At 33.3% G+C, this 24,354-nt stretch overlaps 1 protein-coding gene across 11 annotated transcripts in view; it reads left to right on the plus strand.

Annotated features, from left to right (window-relative positions):
- Nucleotides 1-24,354, plus strand: part of LOC117174109 — an 829,515-nt gene that overhangs the window by 525,644 nt on the left and 279,517 nt on the right. Inside the window, exon 10 of one of the 11 annotated variants that reach the window (XM_033362878.1) lies at nucleotides 21,634-21,978. The exons of 8 other annotated variants lie outside the window; for them this stretch is intronic. In XM_033362878.1, the coding sequence (XP_033218769.1) occupies nucleotides 21,634-21,690 (57 nt within the window). In that variant the 3' untranslated portion in view covers nucleotides 21,691-21,978. Of the gene's footprint in view, nucleotides 1-4,550; nucleotides 5,407-20,747; nucleotides 20,829-21,633; nucleotides 21,979-24,354 lie in introns of those variants that run through there. 2 more of the 11 variants (XM_033362875.1, XM_033362879.1) reach the window with 2 other exon arrangements.

Here is a 24,354-nt window from a genome sequence, read left to right on the forward strand (position 1 = left end):
AAGTTTACCCAAGCGGAAGATACGTACCTAATTCCCACGCATGCACTAGCCTGCAAACAATGAAACATGGGGTCGGATCCGACCTCACTTGATACTATGAGGGTTAAAGAAGTATTTTTTGAATAAGAATTAAAAAACTTTTTGGATTTTTTAAAAACAAATTTTTAAACCAAAGTTTAAAAAATCCATTTTTAATGTTTTTCTGTGATTTCCCGCACTGTCGAAAAGTGCAAACTTAAAAAATTGTACGTTAATTTTTTAATAAAAGAATTATTTTTGCTTGTAGCACATACGTTTCCATAATTATAATTAATGATCAAATTATAAAAATTACTTGCGAAAATGATTAAAAGCATAGTATAAATAATTAATGTTTAACGTTTCAAAGGATGCAAATTTTAAAGTAATAAAATATCCTAGTAAACAGCAAGATATTGTAAAAAAACGCAATTCTTATTTTATACAATTAACTTTTAAGCAACTTCACGTGAAATTATCTGAAGAATTTCATTTATTGTTAATAAATTATATTAAGCATTGACAGAAAAATCCTTAAATTGTTTTTAAAAAATGTTCTAACTGAGGAGATATCAAAAAAGAAAATTTATTTTTTGCTTCTTTTTTTAAATTTTAAAATGTTTTTTATGGCTAGCATATAATGTGCTTTAAAAACCGTTTGAATATAAAAATGGGGTCTCCCTTAGTATTCGATAATTAATTAAAAACGTAGAGTTCAGGCTTACGTGTGCTGGGCACGCTGTCATGGTTCAGGTTCTGAAATATTTGTAGAAAACTCAGTTTGAAAATTTGATTTTAAAAAATAAAAAAAGTTTTGGACTTCTAATTGTGTCTAATTGTGAATAAATAAAAAATATACATATTAATATGACTAAAATCACCAAATTTTGACAGTTCAAAGAAAGGACAAACATTTCCTTTTTTGAATATCATAAGATTATGAATTTTTCAACAATTATTTTAGAGTTTTTCTGTCAAAGTTTGAGAGAAATTACTAACAATAGATGACATTCAGAATATGATTACACGGAACTGCTCTTTACCATTACTTAATTTATAATTTTTCAGTATTTCCCTTCATCTTTGACTTCTTTTTTTTATAGAAAATGTCATAAATACTTCAAACCAAATTTGCAACAACATAACGCACCATATAAGACTAAAAGCTATTTTGTTTTCGATGCGCCCCAGTAGAAACTTTCAATTAATGTGTTTACTTAAGCCTACGAAGTTGCAGTTATTGATGTGCACATGATTTCGGTGAAATATTTATTTCTTAAATTTGCATTAAAATACCTATTTTAATAATATGTGAATAGAGAGTATTTGGAAAAAGATGCATTTGAATAAAGTCATCATTTATATGTAACGATATTTTGAATTTCTGGGGGCTTTCTGCTGATAGTCGAAAAACAATTAGAAAATGTATAAATCTATATAAAATCAGAAAGCTGCTTCTGATAATATTTTTTTTCAAGCTGTTTAAAAAATAAAAGTAAAAATAGATAAGCGACAGTTTTAACATTTTTCCTACCTTTTTTTGAAGAGGCATTGGCAATGGCCAACAAATTTTAATTTCGTTTCTAACATACAACCTTTGCATTTTTTACCATCTGTCATCAAATAAGAATAAGATATTGCTATATAAAAGAGATATTATATATGGATACGTACTATAGAAAATGTTTAAAGGCAGATTTATAATTTAAATATAATAGTGGTAATTAAACTTATAAATTTTGGGTCTAACCTCTAATTTCGTTTCTTTTTCGTATGGGTTCAGCTGATAAATCTCGGTATTTCTTTCATAGAAGATATGTTGAGATATTGTTTTGCTGTCCTAAAAATGATTTATTATTTAATTATGCCCCTTTTCAACACTGCTCTCTATATTTGAAAGAATATTTTTGGAAAGCTTTAGATACGTTTATTAAGAATTAGGGGAAATATGTGCTTTGCAAACCAGTACAAGACGCGATGCCCGCGCCGCCATGCCAGTAGCGATTGCTCAACGAACGCCTATTAGGGCCATCCAAGGCTCCATGCATTGCACGCGTCAACAATTTTGATGATCGTTGTATGTTTGTAAGTGTCGGCCCGAAACTTTTGAAGGCGTTCATGATGTCGGGTTTGCTTCCGCTTTTAAATGCAAAGGTTTATTTCTCACGTCTTGTCGTATTTGCTAGCCGGCATTTCCTTGTCCAGAAGTTAATATACTTTCATAGAATACTTTTGATGTTTGAAATGAGTGAACCAATATAACATATACCCAAATAATATCATTGTTGAAATATAAACTATGTCTCCAGAGTCGCTGTCAATAACGATAACATTCCTTGGTATATAAAAAGTTAATATAATTAAATTTATCATACGTAACGATATGGCTGCAAATGACAGAGACCTAGAACTTCATTCCGGGTAGTTGTATATTTACTCGGATACTGGAAGACCCGGGTATCCTATGGTAGGTAACGATAATTACTAGGATACACGGGTGCCCGGGAAATAACCGAAAACTCGGTTTCCCGGATAATCGAGTAATACTAGGATACTCGCTGAATTTTTCTGAATTAAAAATATTTCTTATTCCACATTAAGTTTCAATTGAAAAGAAAACAAAAAATATACGTGCATGAGTTCCATAGCCCTAACTTGACGTTTGAAAGAAAAAATGGTTAAATAGTGAAATACGATGAAATGATAAAAATGGACCATAAGATACCTTTTCAATTCCTTAATTTGTAAAATTTCATAGTAGGTTATAAGCAGCAAGTTACTCTGAATTTGATTTCGTCGCTCTGAACCCTTAATTGTATTTGTGTAATCAGCGGTGTTTAGTAATGACGTGTTTACGTATAAAAATATTTTGCCGGAAATATAACACTTAATCAAAAAAGAATTCCATATACAAATTGGCCTGTGAGGCAACATAGTGACGAATTTAATGAGGGGTTATCTGCCATTCTTGACCATGTCACCTTTTGTTTAAACATGTTCCTAATACCCAAGACTTACAGTCTGTTAAAGAAGAGCTTGGTCACTGCTACATTTAGAAAAAAATCGTAGTGATCTATTTCTTTTTCTATGACATAGTGGGACCTCAGGCCTTCATGCTTTATGTAAGAAATCAGCTGTTAGTCGAATTCAGTCGTCCTTCGAGTGGTTTTTCGAAATAAGTGCTGCTTACGCCTCGCGTTTCGAGGCAATTGTTTATATTTTCGCATATAATAGAAATCCAATAGAATTGTAAATTCAATACAATCCAAGACAATTTCAAGTTTTCTGTATGTATAGTACGTCTTAAGGATTTTGACAGATAAAATAAAAAGCACTAAAAAACGTTTTTATGCATCAATATATTGGTAATTTCAAAGAAAGTTTCTTTATAAATTGATGGAATAGGATATTACCATTCGAGTTATAGCAGTTTGCAGATCATTTTTGGTTTGATGCAGTTTAGATTTTTTGATTCGCTCATATTAAGCACTGACACCAATTTTATACTAAATCGTCTAAACCTTGAAAAAAATTAATATAAGCAATAAAATTTGCACATTCGTTGCAAATGAACAAATAAGTATCTGTACACACGTAACCTATACGGGCAAAATTTTACTTTTATTCTTAGAATTGTTTCACACCAGTACAGAAAACCCATAAGAATATATAACCATTAGAAAACTTTAATTATTTTCTGAAGATGCACATTTCTCAAGATGGGACGTGGACGGATTTTTGAGTATCACATTCTAAGATGTTCCTCGATTTTTTTAAATCGATGCATCTACATTATCGACGTTAAAAGTTTATTTCCTATTCCTGTAGTATTTTACTAGAAAACTATCTTCGTAATTATAAATATTTTGATGTATACAAACGTTCCTTAATGCTTTCTGTATAACTTCCTAAATCCTAAACACGATATCTCAATCCGTGTGGACGTAGTGAGGAACAAAAAAAAATGTAAATCATTTAATTCTCTACACAAAAATTTCATGAACGAAATTAGTCACGTGATCTCGACTTTATCGACGCTCAAAGTTTCTTTTTTTCTCCACTAGAAATTGCTAAACATGCTCCAAAAATAATGATAGATTACGTGTGTGCAGATGCTAAATTATTTATTTGCAACGAATGAGCAAATTCGATTGCTTATATTAATTTTTTAAAGCTTTAGACGATTTAGTCCAAAATTGGCGTCAGTGCTCAATATACGCGAACCAAAAAATCCGAAATCCACCAAACAAAAAATTATCTGCAAAGTACTATAACTCGAATGGTAATATCCTATTTCATCGATTTATAAATAAACTTTCTTTAAAACTATAAACATATTGATGTATACAAACGTTCTTTAGTGCTTTTTATTTAATCTGTCAAATTTTAAACACAATATCTCAATCCGTGTGGACACAGTGTACACCAAAAAAAATGCTCATAACCGAGGACTAGTTCCGAATTTGTTATTTTACAATTAGTGATTACAAAATTATAAGTTTATAAATCCACCTGTTCTTATCTTTGCACAGCTACAGTCATAAATGCAAGAGAAGTATGTATATCCTCAATGTCTGGCTAGTGAGATGGAACCAGACATAATCGTCTTGCAGACATATAGAAGACACTCAAAACAAAATCAAGACTTAATATTCTAATCCGGGCAGGCATTGGAAAATTGGTAGTCAGAGCCAGGAAGGAATAGTAAGGAGTGGTGGAGATGGGCACGTGACGGGATTTCTTACAGGACTCAATGGGCCATGCGGGATTTTATGGGACTGTGTATGATGTGCGACAGAATGCAAAAGCCGGAACTAAATTCTATCGCGCATGACCAAAATGACGGATTAGGGGGAGAATTCAAATTATTTTACGGTTATACGTGATGTTACTAAGGCAGAATAAAGTTATATAAATGTTACAAGATGGCGATAAATAAGCAATATAGGTGAAAACGATACCTCTCTCTGTCTTAAGGTTAAAATAAAAATTATACTTAGAATATATCCAACGTTAGGTCATCGCTATTCTTATTACCAAATATGAGTCACAATACTATTTAAATATCTTTTATGATATTAAGGCGCAATAAGATAAATGTAAAACGCAAAAACTAAGGACTTTGGACTTACTAATTTTTTATATTCTAATCATCGAATGAGTCACATTATGACTCATATCCTGTAAGCGGAGTAAAATTACCTATTTTACCATTGGGTGAACGATCGGAAAATTCCATGACGTCAGCATTTCCATTGGTCCTAACCAAAAAGAAGGGGCAAACTCCACCAAAATGAAGGTGATAAATGAGCTTGCAGAGCGGGAAACGACTGATTTCTTAGTCTCGGATCCGCAATTTTTACTTACAACCTGCGACAATCAACTTAACAAATTGAAATTAAATCTATTTTGAGACTATGTAATTCTATCAAATCTTAAAGTAGAACGTTTAAATTATTTAACGTGTTAAATAATATACTTTTAAGTGATCAGTTAAATTGAGTTTTGATTTCAAACCCTATGTGTTCTCCCGGAAATTATTTTAATCATTCAACGGCAACAACGAATCCCACTAACCAGCGAATCAGCGTGAGACAACAATAGAATTAAAAATCTACTACAGCGCCAGAGACGTAACATTGTGACACGTGAGTTAGGAAAGTCTTTAAGCAGGTCGTGATTGGCCGTGAGCGACAATTTGCATGGATTATGACGAATCACGATTACTCAAGTGAATTTACCTATGCATAAATGTTTTTGTCAAAAATGGGCTCTGAGAAAACACATGAAGCATGAGATAAAAAAGAAGGGAAATAAATTTTCGATGTGAAATACGTATTTTATTAATGTAGTAAACTATGCGAGAGTGCTGACCCATGCTGGTAGATTAGTGGACTAAAAGAATAGACTTGATCAATCAGATGATTGCAGTTTTCGAACATATTCTCTGATTGGTCAATTCTACTATCATAGGACTGCACTCTTTAAACATACGTCGAACCCTTAAGTTAGTTTCAATTTCCGATCCCTGATGTGCGGTAGTCCACATATTTATAACAAATACTAGAAGCTGATACGCACGCTCCGCGGGCGACCAACTCCTTTCCTTGCAATTAGTTTATATAGAAATTAAGTTCAATAAAATACCACGATCATACACAATAAAATAGTTGAAAAGATATTTTCAGTGAATTCTGTAAAGATTAAGCTTATTCGTAGAAAAAATATTAAACTCTCATTTTTTAAATCGAAATTGTTTAAATTATTAATAGTTCTTTAAAAATTACAAAACAACGTAGAAAACAGTCATCGAATGCACATTCTTAATTGACTTCGGAAACAAATTAACATGTGGGATGATGGCCAAGCTCTTTTTTTTACCGACGTACTTTAAATATTTAATATTCTTGTAAATTTGCAAAGCATAATAGAAAACAAATAATCGAAAAAGTATTTTTAGTTGATCATGTAAAATAATTAAGCTTATTCGTAGAAAAAGGATCAAACTCTTCATTTTTTAATCAAAATTATTCTAATCATTAATCATCCTTATAAATTTACAAAGCAACATAGAAAACAGTCACCGGACAGACATTCCGAGTTGACTCTGTAAACAAACTGACTCGTAGGAAAAAGGTCGAACTCTTAATCTTTAAATTGCAATTGTTTAAATAATTATTAGTTTTTGTGAATTTACAAAGCAGCATAGAAAAGTTTCATTGACTGGATATTATTAATTGACTTCAGAAACAAATTGACTAGTAGGATAAAGGCGAAACTCTAAATTTTTTAATCGAAATAGTTTAAATAATTAATATGTTTGTAAATTGACAAATCATCATAGACAAAAAAATAATCGGAATGATATTTTTAGTTTAGCCTGTAAAAAATTGAGCTTATTCGTAGAAAAAAGACCAAAATCTTAATATTTTAATCGAAATTATTTACATCATTAAAAGTTATTTTAAATTTGCAAAGCGACATAGAAAAGAGTCGAGATAGTTTAAATAATTAATATTTTTGTAAATTTGTGAAGCATCATAGAAAAAAAATCGGAAAGACATTTATAGTTAATTCTGTAAAAAATTGAGCTTATTCGTAGAAGAAAAGACCAAACTCTTAATTTTTAATTAAAATTGTTAAAATAATTAATAGTTCTTGTAAATTTGCAAAAGCAACATAGAAAAGAGCCATCGGATAGAAATTTTTAGTTGATCCCGTGAACAAATTCACTTGTAGAAAGAAAAACAAATTCTTCATTTTTTATCAAAAATGTTTAAATAATTCATACATCTTATAAATCTACTAAGCAAAATAGAAAAGAGTCATCAGATAGACATTCTCAGTTTATTCCGTAAACAAATTGACTTGTTGGAAGAAGGGCATAATAAATTGAAACTTTTCTTTAAAAATAGCCACTTGTGAAAATTGTTTAAATAATTACAATGTTTGAAGATTAAATAAACTTAAAAAAATTGCCCCCAGTCGAATTCGGCACAATCGCTGTAACTTAATCGCTAGGAATGTTTACATTGATCATGTAAACAGATGCCTCCCCTGTTGAAAATTCCTGGAGAGAATCCTGCACAGAATCCTACATAAGACCTTAGCAAGAACCTGTACAGGATCCTATGAGGATTCCTATGTGGGTGCTGATGTATGTCTCCTTGAAGGAAAAGTCACAAGGATCTTATGTAGGATCCTGTATAGTTTCCTGGTCATCGTAAAATGGCTGACTTAGGATCTTACCCAGGTACTTTAGAGTTTTTTATTCGGGAACCTATATACAGGACAAATTTTCATTTATAAAATGACACCGGATATTACAGCGGTTCCTGCGTAGAAACCTGTGCAGAGAAAAATGTGATTTGTGCGATTTAATTTATATTCATTTATAAATTCGCACAAGTTTGAGTACTTGAACCCCCGAAACGCTGACTCGACAGTTTCTAAGCATAAATCAAGAGTGCGCAAACACGGGGAGCAATCGAGGTTAGACAATATAGGTATTCTAAAATTTATAGCCACTCATCCGACGAACTCGAACTACACATACTGTACAGAAAATTAAATTAAATGCTTGTCATTTTCCCTGAAAGATTTATACGTTAGAAGCCACATAGAAACCCTTATAGGATCATGTACAGGTTCTTGCAAAATTCCTATGTAGGATTATATACAGGATTATATAGGAACTCTCAACATGATCGGACTTGCCGTGACGCAATAGAGCTGGTGTAACGCGTTTTCTATCAAACTATGAGACTATAATGCAACCCTGTCACACTATGGGATTATAACGCAAAAACGATCACACTATGGTAAGCTGCGACCAACCTTCAAATATAGGATACATTAATTTTCAAATAAAATAGATCAATTTTAAATCGAATAGACGGATTATGAACTAATAACGATCAGTTTTGAAATAAAAAAGGATCGCTAAATTATCACTTTACAAAATGAACGTTCCAACAACAACAAAATTGCAACCAAAGTGATGATTTTTTAACTGAAATTATTGTAAACCAAAAGGATTTATTTGTTAACAAAGCAGTTTAACTTTTAACTAAGTGATGCATATTTAACTGGAATACTTCAATTTGAAACTAAAAAAATGTGACAGCCTGAATGAAAAGTAATTTTAGTTTAATTAGTACTGACGCAGATTGGTCGATCTGGTCAGATGGTTTATTAAATGAAACACAAGTTTCAGCTGTAGCAGTGATAAAAGGAATGACTATGGGGTCGAGACCCTGCTGGGTGACTCCCGCCTTGAATGAGTACAGTCTTATGCCCTTATCATAAAAAGGGAGGGAGTTCTATCTATCTATTCTTAGCCTACGAAACTATGATGTTTTAGAAGAGTGCGTTTATAAAGCTAGATTATTTTTGCTTATTCTTTCTAGCTTTACAAATGAATTTTGAACAAAATACATGAATTTTCAAACTAAAAAACATAAATTATCAAAAAGGTATTTAATCGTTAAATTTTCAGTTAAAAAATTATGTTCGGCTAAGGAAATGAACAAAATACATCTATTTTCAAACATAAAAAAGAAATCGCTCCTCTAAATGCTCCTAGGGAAATCGAGGCAATTGTCGAGAATGGGAAGTGCCGCATGTAATGGAACTTTATATTCTCGACAATTGTTTCTGTTGCTTACTCGAGGCCTGACATGGTTCTTCTTGACTTCAAAAAGCGAACCATGTTCCTTATCGAATTTTCGGTACCAACTGATAAAAACATCATGATTAAGGAGAATGAAAAGAAAGAGAGGTATCCAGACCTTATAAGGGAGTTGCAACGACTGTACCCGGAATATTCTGTTAAACTAATCCTCCTTATCATCGGCGCTCTTAGAGGTGCCAAGCTTTCACTTGCTAATGGCCTAAAAAGCATCCCTGCGTGTCAACAATATGCTAAAACTCTTACAGGTAAAATTCAGAAGGCGATAGTCTTTGGTTCGCTCCGTGTTCTTAGGGTGCAAGAGGCTTTTGCTGGATCGACGTATTGATTCCTTTACAGACTGTAACCACCTATCTCACGGTTGTGAGACGTGGTTGTGGCGGAAATTTTACCGCGATTTCGCTGAGAGCTGGTGCAATTTTCCAGATTAGCATCCGCTCCCGGCGAAATCCTGCGGTAAAATTTAAGCCACAACCACGTCCCACGACTGTGAAGTAGGTGGTTAAAGTCTGTAAAGGAATCAATACGCCGATCCAGCAAAAGCCTCGTGCATCCTAAGAAGACGAAGCGACCCAAGGACTACCGCCTTGTGCATTTTCCCGCAAGTGTTTTATCATATTGTTGATACGCGGGGATGCTTTTTAGGCCATTAGGAAGTGAAAGCTTGGCACCTCCAAGAGCGCCGATGACAAGGACTATAGTTTAAGAGAATATTCCCATTCTCGACAATTGACTCGGTTTCCCTAGGAGCAGTTAGAGGAGTGTTATTAAGGTTAATGCCATAAGAGTGACAGAGGTGGTAATAAAGCATTCTTAGTGCCGCATTGTGCCTCTAATTGTAAGTCGTTCCCGCATCAGTTAGACAACTAGATAGTATGTGAGCTTAATGCTCGGGGTATGCATGGCACGTCCTGCAGCTATCATCGGGAATGTGTTGACTCAAAATGTGGCGACGGTATGTTAAGGTGGAAATGACACCGTCTTGGCATGCAAAAATGAAACCCTCTGTACCAGACTTCAATCCGGGCGATTTAAGGAAAGCAAACGTTAGCTAACACGACATTGACTGATCCTCCTCATTTTTGTGGAAGATACCGTGCATCCTCTTATCGGGGATCTGTTCATGAAAGTTTTTCTCTTGTGCCTTCTTAATCCGGGCTTTCAGGAGTGAGTGCTCGAGATAGATAAGATTTGATGCATTTTGCTCAGCCCCAATACTGAAGTTAAGTCCGAGTGTTTCAGCAGCCTCCTTCGCTGCTTTGTACAGAAACGCTCCTTTGCCCACTTCTTCGTGATTCCTGACAATTTTAAGAAGAGGGTCTCTTCCATTTGCAACTCTATGTGCTGTATTCAGAATAGTCCTGTTGTAAAGACATTCAAGACTCAATATTCCGCGACCACCATGACGCCGTGCGATGTACAGTCGCGGAACAGAAGACATAGGATGCATACTTTTGTTAACGTGCATAACCTTTTTTTGTCCCGATATCAAGGGATCTGAGCTGGTTCTTCGTCCATGGAACTACTCCAAACGAATAGAGTACTACCGGGACGGCAAGCATCTTCGCTGCAGTTTTAAAATAGTAAAATTGTTAATAAATGATGAAAAAAGAAATTTTTAGTAAGGTTCGGTTAGATTAATAAGAATTTTTACTTACCATATTTTGTATTCCGGACTGATTATTTTAAATTAGAATTGTTCATTAAGATGTACAAATGTAACAAGATCAGTTGAGAAAAAGTAAATTTGGTTAAAGAGTTAGAAATGAATGTTAATATTTTTTCATGAGATCAGGATGCAAAAGTATCCTGCTCCCGTAAGGATGGCTCCAAAAGTGACTTTCAATAAGTAAACTAACCTATCATACCACAAATCGCAAGAAAAGGCGCCAATTATAAAAGAATATAAATAGAGGCATGGAAGTATTAAGAATATAGGAACTAGCAAGATAAATTTGATTTATGAATTAACAAGGGGGAGGGGGTCTCCAAGGACGGCTTTTGGCCCAATTTAGATTTAGGCCAAAAAATTCGAAAAAATTCCTACAGTATCTACTAACAATAAGAAGCCCATTCCGCATTAAATGGACCAGCCTCATTCCCCGTATTCACCTCAAACACCCTTTACAAAAATGAAAACTTCACCGCTTCTATGCAGTGTTTTTGAGAAAAAAGAAAATAGCAAAAATTCAGAAAAATACATATATAGGTTTTTGGGGTAACTGATTTCGAATTCAATGTCCGTTGACCTCCATCATATCAGATTCAAGGTCATTTGAAGGTCAAACTGCAAAAAACCTGATGATAAAATTTAAATATATGTAAGTTTGTTGATATTGGCAGATCAATAAACTCCCGATTAGAATTTAGAGTTCCCAAAGACTCATATTTGTTTGAAATCAGCGACCTAAAAATCTGTGTGTGTGTATTTTTCTGGATTTTCTATCGGATTCTCTGCAGTTTGTCCTTTAAATTACCTTGAATCTGATATGACGGAGTTTAACAGACCTCGGACTCAAAATAAGCGACCCCAAAAACCTATTTCTATATTTTTCTGGAATTTTCTATCGGAATTGTTGTAGTTTGACCTTTAAATAGCCTTCAATCTAATGTGATGGAGGTCAACGGACCTTGGATTCGAAATCAGTGACCCCAAAAACCTACATATGTATTTTTCTTGATTTTTGTTATTGGGTTTTCTCCCAAAAACACTGCATAGAAGCGGTGAAGTTTCCATGTTTTTAAAGGATGTTTGGGGTGAATAAGGGGGATGAGGGTGGTTCATTTAATGTAGAATTGACTTCTTATTGTTAGTAGATACTGTAGGATTTTTTTCGAATTTTTGGACCAAATCTAGATCAGGCCAAAAACTGTCCTTAGGGACATTCCTCCTTTTAATTTTTAGATTTTTGGATATTATTTTTAGTATTACTGTGCAAGAACAAAAAGAAAGATTAAAAAAACATATATTTTTAATAAAACAATTTAAGGATAGAATTGTATGATTCATTAGGGTAGTATAAATCAGTAATTTTGTTAGTGCAATTATATAGTTCTTTTTCAATAAAAACCATTTCAGCAAAGGCTTTTTTGATAGGGTTACTCTCTTGATGCAATATCTCAATCTTATCCCAGTGAAAAAAGTGAGAAATATTATCATTGATATTGTTCTTAAATGATCACTTAAGACGTTGTCATAATTTAATCAAACACTATCTTGATTTTGTTTTCATCTAATGTGTCTTTTTGTTTGTCCAATATAACATTTACCACAATTACAATCGAAACGGTAGACTTCGTCGGTTTTATTCGAGGTTTGTAATTGGCCTTTGCCTAATTTAACCATTATATTCAGTTTAGAATTTATAAGAAAAGTTGCAATTATAAAAAACTTAGTAGATTCAGCGACTTTACTTTTTGAAAAGAAATTTTATAATGATAATTTAAATAGAATTAAACATTATCTATTTTTGAATAATTATCCGCAAAATATTATCTTCAAACAAATTAATAATAGGTTAAAAAAACGTAATAACATGCATTTGATTAACAATTCTAATAATAGTGTAAATAAAGAATTCGATCCAAAAAGTAACATTACTATGGTATTCCATATTATGGTACAATTTCTGATAGTACAAAAAGACTTCTAAATATTTATAATATCACCACAACTTTTCGTGTAAATTCTAAACTGGATATAATGATTAAATCCGGCGAAGACCAATTAGAAACCTTGATTAAAACTGACGTAGTCTACCATTTTGCTTGTAATTGTGGTAAATGTCGTATTGGACAAACAAAAAGACCCTTACACATTAGACGAAAAGAACATCAAGATAGTGTTAGATTAAATTATGACAACGTCTTAAATGATCATTTACAGAACAATATCAGTGACAATATTTCTCACTTTTTTCTTCGAGATGAGATTGAAACATTACATTAAGAGAGTAGTCCTATAAAAAGAGATTTTACTGAAATAGTTTTTATTGAAAAAGAACTAGATAATTGCATTAACAAAATTACTGATTTAGACTACCTTAAGAAATTATACATTTCTAGCTTTGAATTCTTTCATTAAAAATATTTTTCTTTAAATCTTTCTTTTCGTTCCTTCCCAATACTATTAACAACAATATGAAAAAATCTAAAAATTAAAATTTGTTAATTCATAAATCAAATTTATCTTGCTACTACCTACATTCTTAATACTTCCATACCTCTATTTATATTCTTTTATGATTGACGCCTTTTCTTCCGATTTATGATATGATAGGCTAGTTTCCTTATTGAATATCACTTTTGGAGCCATCCTTATAGGAGTAGGAGGATTTTCCATTCTGCTCTCATGAACAAATTTTAACGTTTATTTTTCACTTTTTAACCAAATTTACTTTTTTCAACTAGTCTTGTTACATTTTTAAATCTTAATGCATAATTTTAATTTAAAATAATCCCTCAGGAATTCAAAATATGGTAAATAAAAATGCTTATTAATCTAACCTAATCTTGCTAAAAATGTATTTTTTTTTATTAACTATTAAAATTTTTACGATTTTAACTTTACAGAAGATTAATTTTAAATAGGAAATTTCCTGCTTTCCCCTGATGATGGAAATGGTGAATTGACGAAACGCTGGGATCTTATATTTTACTTTTTGAAACTAAAAACTTGTCCGATAGCGTTGTTGACAACTAAGTGTTTTTGTTTCATCTTCCTACATTGGTTTCTCGGACGTTGAGGATTTACTTGTCTAATATATAGTTTCTTATCTCTATTTCCTGCGATAGCACAATTAAGGACTTATTACCAAACGAGTGAGCGAGCGAACGAAAGCGAGAGTGCACGCGAGAGAGAGAGAGAGAGAGAGAGAGTGAGAGCGTGATAACGCTAACGTATCTTATTCTACTTAACTCTTACATTACTATTACTTACAAGCTTTACGCTTCTAATCTAAGCGACTTCCGTTTCCTTTTTCTTTCCTTTTTCATATCTCCATTTGCTTTTTTCACATGCATTATTTCATTTTCTCATTTGCTCCTCTAGCTCACTCTGACTCCTTTATCCAATCTTCTCCTAATCCATCCCCCCCTAGAATCGTAACCACATTCTGTTGTCAGCTTCCCTCACCTTCCATTCCTCTCCTATATCCTTCACATACATGCTCCCATGTTTCCTGCTCCAATTCAAATATTCTACACTTTCTGTTCTCTTCTTTTTCTTAACACATCCCCTCCCTCACCTCGGTTCCCAATCTTAATCTTGATATTCTGGTCCACCTTCTCTCTCCGCATCCATTGTCTAAATACTTTGGTACTTCTTCCCTTTTCATCATCTTATACTATTTAGTGTATTTTGATTCATTAATCATCCCCCATATTTCTATTAATTGTCTTTCGCTCTCCCTTTTTCTGAATCTTCATAGTTTACTCCATTCCCGTCTTCAATTTCTCTAGCATTAAAGAAGTTCCTTCTTTCTTCTTCCCATCTCGTTAATTCGATCGCCCTCCCTCTCCTCTCTTCTACCTCCATCAAACACTTTCTCGCCAACTCCCCTTCGTTTTCCACCCTCAGCTTCGTCTCAAATTTACATTCCCTGTTTTTTGCTCTAGTACTTAACTTATCCCTTTGCGCTTCTTCTCTTACCATATACGCTGGCGTCCTCCAGTCTGCCCCTAGTCCACCTTATATAATACCCTCAATCGATCCCATGCTTTTTGCTCCTAATCTCTCCTTTTCTATAGTTCTTTTTCTTTTTCTTTTCTTTTTCTTTTCTTTGATCTCCTCTTTCGGTGTAATAAACGCTTACTGTTCCAAATCTGTTTTTCCCGCGAAGATACTCGCTCCACTAGCCATGAATCCAATGCAAACGCTCCCGCCTTCTATCCTTGCCTGCCTCTATCGATCGTCGCGGCGAAGTACCTGTCTCACGTTTTTCCGTCGCTACACAATCCTGCTACTACCAACCGGATCAACCCAGTCCTCCCACCCTGTCACAGATCTCCAACCAACCTAACCTCAACTTCCACACAAATCTGTCTCAATCGTCAAAAATATCTACCTCCCCTTTTCAATCTCACAATCCCCCAATTAATCTCTCACATCCACACCCGCCTACACACATCCACAATCCACTCACCTCAAATTTCGCCACAATATCAGAAAAACTCAGAATCAACAATTCCCACTACCTTACACTTTCATGCTTCAATCGGAAGTCAAGTGGAATATTTTAATTTTCAACGAAAAAGGTGAACTTTCAACCAAGAACATTAACTAATTTCTTCCAAACAGATGAATTTTTATACAGAAAAGGTAAATTGTGAAGCAAAAATTGAATAGTTAAATTTTCAGGTGAAAAGATTCATATTCAACCAAACAGATGAATTTTTAACGAAAACAATGGAATATTCAATTGTAATAGTAGTTAAATTAAACACAAAAAATTTTAAGAAACAATCGAATTAACAAAAAAATAGTTAAATTTTCAACAAAAAAACATGAATTTTTGAAGTACACAACAAAACTTGTCAACAAAAAAAGTAATATTTTAATATTTAGTTCAAAATAATAATTTTTAACGGAACTGCTGAATTTCCCACTATAATATTGAATCTTCAACTGGGAAAGTTTCATTTTTAACCAAATAGATGAGTTTTCAACCAAGAAGATTAATTTATATCAAAAAGACAAATTTTCAACTAAAAAGATAAATTACACAGCCACGCAAAAAAAAGTGTGCGGATCTGGTAACAAGACACACGTATTTCTATGTATTTTGGGGCGCTAAATTCAAATTCGGTATCAAAAATCACCCATCACGTCATGGTTGAGCCATAACCTCAAAAAATGACGAAAAATCATGCACTGAGGCAAATAAATTTCAAAATAATGCCATTGATGCAAATTTTCTCTTCAAAAACATGTCGACAACTGTGAAGGATCAACGCTTGCCTGATATCAACTTATTTAGCATAACTTTATCCAACAGAACCTGACCTCATCCAACCTGAATTAACAGAAATTTATTAAACTACACGTAAAGCTCTGGAAGCATATTTTCCCAGTAACAAATGTGTGCTACATCGCATGGGTCAACTCGAGCCTAACCTAGAAATAAATCTAACCTAGCCTAACCTAACCTAACTTCACGTAACACAATTAAACTGATTGTTTTGTCCCGTTGTGTTTGCGGTACCGTTTGAATCAGCTTGGGCTTAACCTGCAAAGAGGTCAAACCTATTCTAACCTAAAAAAACCTGACCAAACCTAACCTAACTTAACTTCACGTAACACAATTAAGCTCATTGTGTTGTCCCGTTGTGTATGCGGTACCGTTTCATTCAGCTTCGGCTTAACCTACATAGAGGTTTAACCTATCCTAACTTAACAAAACCTGACCTAACCTAACCTAGCCGAGTGAGATTCAACCACACGTGTAGCTATGTAAGCGTACGGCTCTCAGTCTTAAATGTGTGCTATATTTAATAGGTTAACTCGATCTTAAACTACAAATGAATCTAACTGAACAGAACCTAACGAAATTTTGTTTAACGCAACACAACTTAACTTAAGTGTCCTCATTGTAACACAATAAAATTCATTTTATTGTGCTACAGGTGGTTAAAAATTTAGACGCACATTACTCATTTGAAGAAACTTAGAACTACAAGTAGAATTAACCCCATTTAAATTAACCTGACGATGTTTGTATCAATTAAAATGTAGAACTGTAACTTAAACATGCAAATGAAAAAGAGTTTTATTCAAAAATTTTTCTCTCTGCTTTTTTTAGATTTAAGGGATATATTTATACTATCTTTCGTGTTTACTACAGACATTTACTGCTATTAATGTCAAAATATGAAAGTACACAAGAACAGGGTTGACAGCGTAATCGGTTAGGTTAGGTCAGGTTTTGTTAGGTTAGGATAGGTTAAACCTCTATGTAGGTTAAGACGCAGCTGAGTGAAACGGTACCGCAAACACAACGGGATAACACAATCAGTTTAATTGTGTTTCGTGAGGTTAGGTTAGGTTAGGCTAGGTTAGATTTATTTCTATGTTAGGCTCGAGTTGACCTATTCGATGTAGCACACATTTGCTACTGGGAAAATATGCTTCCAGAGCTTTACGTTTAGTTCAATAAATTTCTGTTAATTTAGGTTAGGTGAGGTAAGGTTCTGTTGGGTGAAGCTATGTTAAATGAGTTGATATCAGGCAAGGGTTGATCCTTCATAGTTGTCGACGTGTTTTTGAAGTGAAATTTGTATTACTGGCATTATTTTGGAATTTATTTGCCTCAGTGCATGATTTTTCGTCATTTTTAGAGGTTATGGCTTAACCATGACGCGATGGGTGATTTTTGATACCGAATTTGAATTCAGCGCCCTAAAATCCATAGGAATACGTCTGTCTTGTTACGAGCTCTGCACAATTTTTTTGTGTGGCTGTGTTATCAACCAAAAATGAAATAGTTAAATTTGTAGCTACAAAAATTAATGTTCAACTCAAGAGATGAATTTTAAACTATAAAAAGACTAATTTTCCAAAAAATTAATGAATTTTGTACCTTATGAAAGGGCACAATTTTCAATCAAACCGATAAATTTTCAAATACAATGATGAGTCTTCAACTGGGATGGTTGAATTTTTAACTAAAAATATGAATTTCAAATAAAATGATACATATTTAGCTGGAGTAGTTGAATTTTAAACCAAAAAGATGAGTTTACAAAAAACAGGATTAATGTTTACATGAAAATACATGCATATATTTTCAACTGAAAATGATAAATTATTAACCGAAAATTGAATATTTAAATTTTCAGTTAAAAAAATTAATGCTCAACGAAGAGATGAATTTTGAACTTAAAATGCTGAATTCTCAACTGAAAATGATAAATTGACAACCAAAAATTGAATTATTAAATTTTAAGTGCAACAAATTAATGTTTAACCAACGAAATTTATTGTTAACTAAAATAATGATTACACAGGCCGACAAAATCAGGTCGACCCTCTGAATCAGAAACCAGAATATACGTTTCCGAAGGTTTTTCGCATGTTGAATCCGAATCTGACGTCCAGATTTCTCAATTAGCTTTGGTTTCCGAGATATCCTAACCTAAACGTGCAAAAACAGCATTTTTGCCTATATTTGAGGTAATGCAGCATCGAATTTGTTTATTCGCTCTAGAAACCATGAACGCCATTTTAAAGTCTAAGTCTTGCCCTTTGGAATGCCGGTGTCATATAATAAAGGCAGGATTGGGCGTAAATGTGATTTTGGTACCGTGAGCGGGCGGAAGCGGGATTCAAAAATCGCTTTCGCGCCCATCTTGAAGGAGTTTCTCCGTAAACAAGAGATGGTCTTGAAATCCTCCAGGCATTGAAAGAATGAGTCCACTGATCTCTATATTGTAACCTCGATACGGTATAAGATAGGCGAAGTTTTGACCAATTTATTGAAAACTGGGGCGGTCATCTTATGTTAGACATTTACTTTTGTTGGCAATTCAGTATGGCCGCAAAGTTGAGAATACGGGAATCATAAAAGTGTACGTCCAGGATTAAACGATTAAATTTGCAATTGACGTAAATCTTGAAAGTGCAATCGGCCTTTTTTCATCATAACTATTTGTGTGTTTTGTGGTAAAACGAAAATCAGCGAACGCAGATCTTTTGACAGGTAAGTACAAAGCCATGTATAGTATTAATTTGAGGTTAGGTTCAATCTGTATGTACTTTTCGTTCTCCTCTACATAAAACATTTACTTATAATTGGGCAAATTTAGATTATAACATGCATCTATATCTTTTTCTCAGTTTCCGGATAATTTTGTCATAAAATAACATTTTTCTGCAACCAAACGTTAAGGTATATGAGATGGTTAAAATGAATGGCATGGAGAGAGAAGGCAGGAGGGGAGAAAGGAATGAGAGAGTCAAGGTTTAACGGGAACAATATTTATGTGCAAAAGGAGAGCAAGAGAGTCAGGAGATTATACCGAGGATGAGGTGCGAATGCATGGAGGATTATAATAGGTTTTAGATTTTTAGGGAGAAGTAGTTGTGTGAATTGTACGAGAAGGGAGATGTAAAAGTGGAGCATTGGTGGGAGGAGTATGAAGAGGTGGAAAGGAGTGGGATAAGCATGATGGTATTGTTGCATGAAAGGGGGGACGAAAGGGCAGTAGCATGGGGAAAGGGGGTGTTGAGTAAGATGTAAAAGGAGAGAAGGAAGGAGCAAGTAGTCCAGACGCCAACCCCACTTTCTTCGGATCGACGAGGTCCATTCGACTTTTTTTATGCTCATGTAAAATGATTTCCAGATGTAAAATAAGTGACAACAAATACTTTGATCAATAACCAAAAAAATATTTTGCAATTAAAAAAAAAAGTAACGACCTTTTGAAGGTACCACGTGAAAGACACAATTTTGTAATGAACAATATTCCCCTAAAGTTAATAATTTGCAAGATAACAGAGCTTTTGTTATAAGTCATTTTTTCGCGTTACAACAAATAGTCATTTTTTATTGAGCTTATTACTATTGAAGGAAAAATTTGTGCAAGAAACTATACTCACCTACTTGATAAATCCAATTGTATCCGAAATGATCATTAAATTTTTTAAGTTTATGCAAATTGGGATTTTGAAGCAGTACCAATATGATGGTATGAGCGAAAGTTGCACAATTTAAATATTAGGACACGCACAATTGTTTAAATTTTGAGCATCCATCTCTGCTTCTGCTTGTGGTAGAAAGACTGAATAAAATCTGTAAATTTTCAAAAATTACTACGAATTCAGTCATATCAATTAATTTATTGTTTTTTTATTCCTTAAAAAGTTATTAAAATCTATTTTTTGTGGAGGATGACAATAGGCCTATTCGTAACGCAGTAAACTTAGCAGCATGCCGAGGTGTGCACATGTGAGCTAGCCCACAGACCCAAAGGCGTAGCGGCCGTACATGCTGTGTAAGGATTACGAGAGCTTCAGTGAAGCTGTATCACAGCTTGCGACCTCTGCTTTGAGAGAATTGTGGGCTTACGTTACACTTGCTGCCACTACCTTACTGTATTTAACTGTTTTGTTAAAAATTCCTTTTTTTCAGAAATTTCGTTGAAAATTAAACTGTTCCCTTGTAGAAAATTATTGTTCTGAAATAAAACAATTATTTTTGGGTTGAATGTTCCAGTGTTTTGTTGAAAATTCTTTTCTTCTTAATTTAGCATTTTATTAGAAAATTGAACTGTTTTATAGATAATTCTTTTTGGTTTAAAATTAAACAATTTTGTTTAAAATTCAATTATTTTTGTGAGAATTTGTCTTTTGTAGTAGGAAATTCATTTTCTTGGTGTTGAATTAATAGTTTGGGTGAAAAATCCAATAACTTGGTTACAAATGTATCTTTTTCTTGAAAATTCAGTTACGTGGTTGAAATTACAACTACATCGTCAAAAATTATATTTTTTTATTATTTGGAAAGTAGTAATAAATAACTTATATTGCTTATTTCATGCGCAGATTTCTTTGACAAAATGAAGCGAGACTTTTGGAACACTGGCTACTTATCATGCGTTTTAATTCAGAATTCATACTTTGAGAAAGACGGCATTATGCTCTGACTATTTTGAGAAAGAGTTCCTTATAGATAACAGTGCTGCTGATAGGCTGAGACTGAAGGGAGGAAGTGTCCCAACTATATTCAGCAGATATTATCTGCATTGTCTCTTTTAAAATAATGCAAAAACTCGGCTGAAAGAAAGAATTTCGCAAGTCAGTAATATTGTTTAAACCTCTTATGCTGCAGATAGCCAGAAGGAAACTAAAATTTGTTATTTAAATTAAACTTTATTTGTTTCGCCATACGTTTACTCTGAAGAATGCTCCACGAATACATACATAGAGTGAAACGATAGGATAGGAAAATCTAAATACCATTGCAAGAAGTCTGATGTGCAATGATCATTTCGAAAAGAAATATTTTTTCTACAATAATGGTTATGTGCGCTTAAGAAACTACGCACATCTCAGCATATTTTAGAATCTACATAGTAAAGGTATAATTTATTATTATAATGAACTTGCTAAGTTATTTTCACGTTTATTCTGCTCGCTTTTTATAATTATTAAATTAAAATTATTTCTTGAAAAAAAGATCCTATTCCATCTTCACTCCATTGGGAATCGAACCACAAAACTTCTGATTTCCGGTCAGGTGCTTCTCGAATTAAGCTATCAGAGGGATCAGAATAATAACTCATAATTCAATAACATAACGCTAATTTTTAACTAGGTGTTAATGGTACAAGTAATTATTTTAAAAAATTTTAATTTATCTGCTAATATATTATATATATTTTAATATAATAATATATATGTATATTTAATATAGTAATATATTTTACAGTATTATTTGCAGAAATATTCTTACATACCATGCGACATATTGAAAACAAAGTCTTAATTGTTAAAAACAACCTTTCCCTTGAAATCAGGTGGGACTCTATGACGCAGCCAATGCAATAAAGGGACTTCTACAAATAATTTCAACGGCAAAATGTGTTTATCAATAGAAAAAATACCTGAATCAAAGTATATAAAAGAACGTCGGGATATTTCTACCAAGCTGGTACAATCTGTTGAGACCGTGAACCACAAAAAAAAATTAATAATTTTGGTCTTAAATATTGTAAAATTTGGTCGAAGTTTAATGATTCCAGACTATGTAGAAACCCTAATGGAAGAAGACTGGAAATATTGTAGAGATGAATGCTAATCTTCGCCAAGTAAAACTTTACTCTCGATGTCTCACCGATCATCTATTATTGTACATATTATATAAAGTCTTGACATAATAAATGTACAAACAAATAAAATTGATATTAATGTACTCATATACAAAGTATTTTGAGTACATGCTTCATATCACTGTAATTTTACTTTTATTTATTTTTTGTTTCTTTGTAATTTTACATAATTCATCCAACTGAGTATTATAATACACTGTCGACCTGCATTTTTCCAATTATAAATATATGGACATAGTCGCAAACATAATGTAAATTTCGTTTTTAATCTCTTTGAAAAAAAATAATTTACAACTTTTAGAAATTTACTCCCGCGTAGAAATGCAAATGTGGGGCTGGTCGGGTAATCGACCAGTTGGCCCTACTTTAAGTCAGGGCCTAGTTAGGACTACTGATTGGTGTCCCCGACCAGTTCCGTCAACGTGAATTAGTCGGGGGCTGGTCAATCGACACGACTTTTCCCAGTCGGGGTCTAGTCGGGTACTGGTAGAGTCTACACAATCACACGACTGTACCCCCAAAAATAGTATTGACTTTAAGATTTACAAAAGCAGAGTGTATCAACTATACTCTACTTCACTTGAGTGTTATATGTATGTTTATATATACACTGTTTTTGGAAGACTTAAAGTTAAGACTATTTCCTCTGGGTCAGTCGATTATAGTTTTTTTTAATCTTTAATAAAAATTAAATAAATTAAAACTGCAATCACAAGTTCAAATTATTTATATTTTGGAAAATACGACTCAAAACACATTTACGACAACAATATTTTTAAGAAGACTATTTGCAACAACAAAAATTATTATAATTTTAAAACACCATTTTATTTTCCTCTTTTAAGGGCATGCCCTTCGGTGATAACGTGACCAAACCAGTCCCCGACTATGAACATTTTTTTTCTGTTTACTATGTCCAAAGGCAATGATATATCGCACTCAGAATTTGGAATTGAGGAAATGAGATACTCAATTTCGTTTGTATATTTATTTTGAGTGATAATTTTGAAAAAAATTATCCGAGAGAAAGTAAATATGCCAAATTATTTTCATTTTTTTGGTGCTCACTGTGTCCACACGGATTGAGATATCGTTTTTAAAATTTGACAGATTAAATGAAAAGCTCTAAAGAACGTTTGTATATATCAATATGTTTATAATTGCAAAGAAAGTTTGTTTATAAATTGGTAAAATAGGATATCACTATTCGAGTTGTAGCACTTTGCAGATAATTTTTGGTTTGAAGCATTTCAGATTTTTTGATTCGCGCATATTGAGCGTCACAAATTTTTAAATTAATCATCTAAACATTAAGAAAAATTAATATAAACACTAAAATTAGCCATACCCGTGTAGGAATTTAATCAGGGATCCGGCCGGATAGCCCAGGTTACAGCTGGGCGCTGATCGGCTCCCGGCTTCAATATCGACCGGGTAATCCGGCAACAATGCAGTTAAAAATATTGCTTCAGGCGAGAAATTTGTAACTTGCTTTGTTTTTTAAGGCCCATCGTAAAAAATACGGTGAACTTGAAAGGCCAAATCAAGTTTCCCAATTCTGGCAAGGAAATTGGAGTACAATTTTCACCACTCATAATAGAAACTCGTAGCAATTGCTTCACGTCGGAAACAATGTGGTGATTTTAGGTTAGGAAGGTATACAGAAAAAATGTATTTACAAGAGTATAATTCAATTAAAACTAACAATTATCCGCGAAACACGTGGTGTTTTCAGACTGATTACTGAAACAAGGTTGATTTTAATTACGGATCTCGATTTTATTTGCAAACTTCAAGGAAATGACGAGCCGTAATTGCAATGTGCACTCTCGTTCGGAATGGGAAACTAAAAATTAGTGAGTGTCTACGCAGTCGCCAGACGCAGAGAGGGATACACATGGCGGTAAATTTGAAAGTGAACATACTAAACACTGTGTGAAGATAGTGAAAATTGTAACATTTCTGCGGATATACATACCAAAATTGATAAAAGTTTTATTTAATAATTGAAATCATTCAGTAAAATGTAATGATTTTTTTTACAGAATTTAAAACAGCTTATTTCTGTTTCACTGCTCTAAAAAATCTTTAAATTATACTTTTTAAATGATAATTCATCTATCATCCATAATGACGTCTTTGATAACATCACACCTCTTAAAAAATGTGTAATTAAAAAAAAAAAATATCCTGGCCAGTGCTCTGTCGGCTTCCGACCATGAGATGTAAGCAGGGTTGGCCTGGGCAGTAACCGGCCGGGTCCCGACTTGGTGATTCGAGAAATATGTAGCCCGAACGGCTGCCGACCGGTTCCTGTCCAT

This window comes from Belonocnema kinseyi, chromosome 6 (assembly GCF_010883055.1).
Source record: "Belonocnema kinseyi isolate 2016_QV_RU_SX_M_011 chromosome 6, B_treatae_v1, whole genome shotgun sequence".
Classification (NCBI taxonomy): domain Eukaryota; kingdom Metazoa; phylum Arthropoda; class Insecta; order Hymenoptera; family Cynipidae; genus Belonocnema; species Belonocnema kinseyi.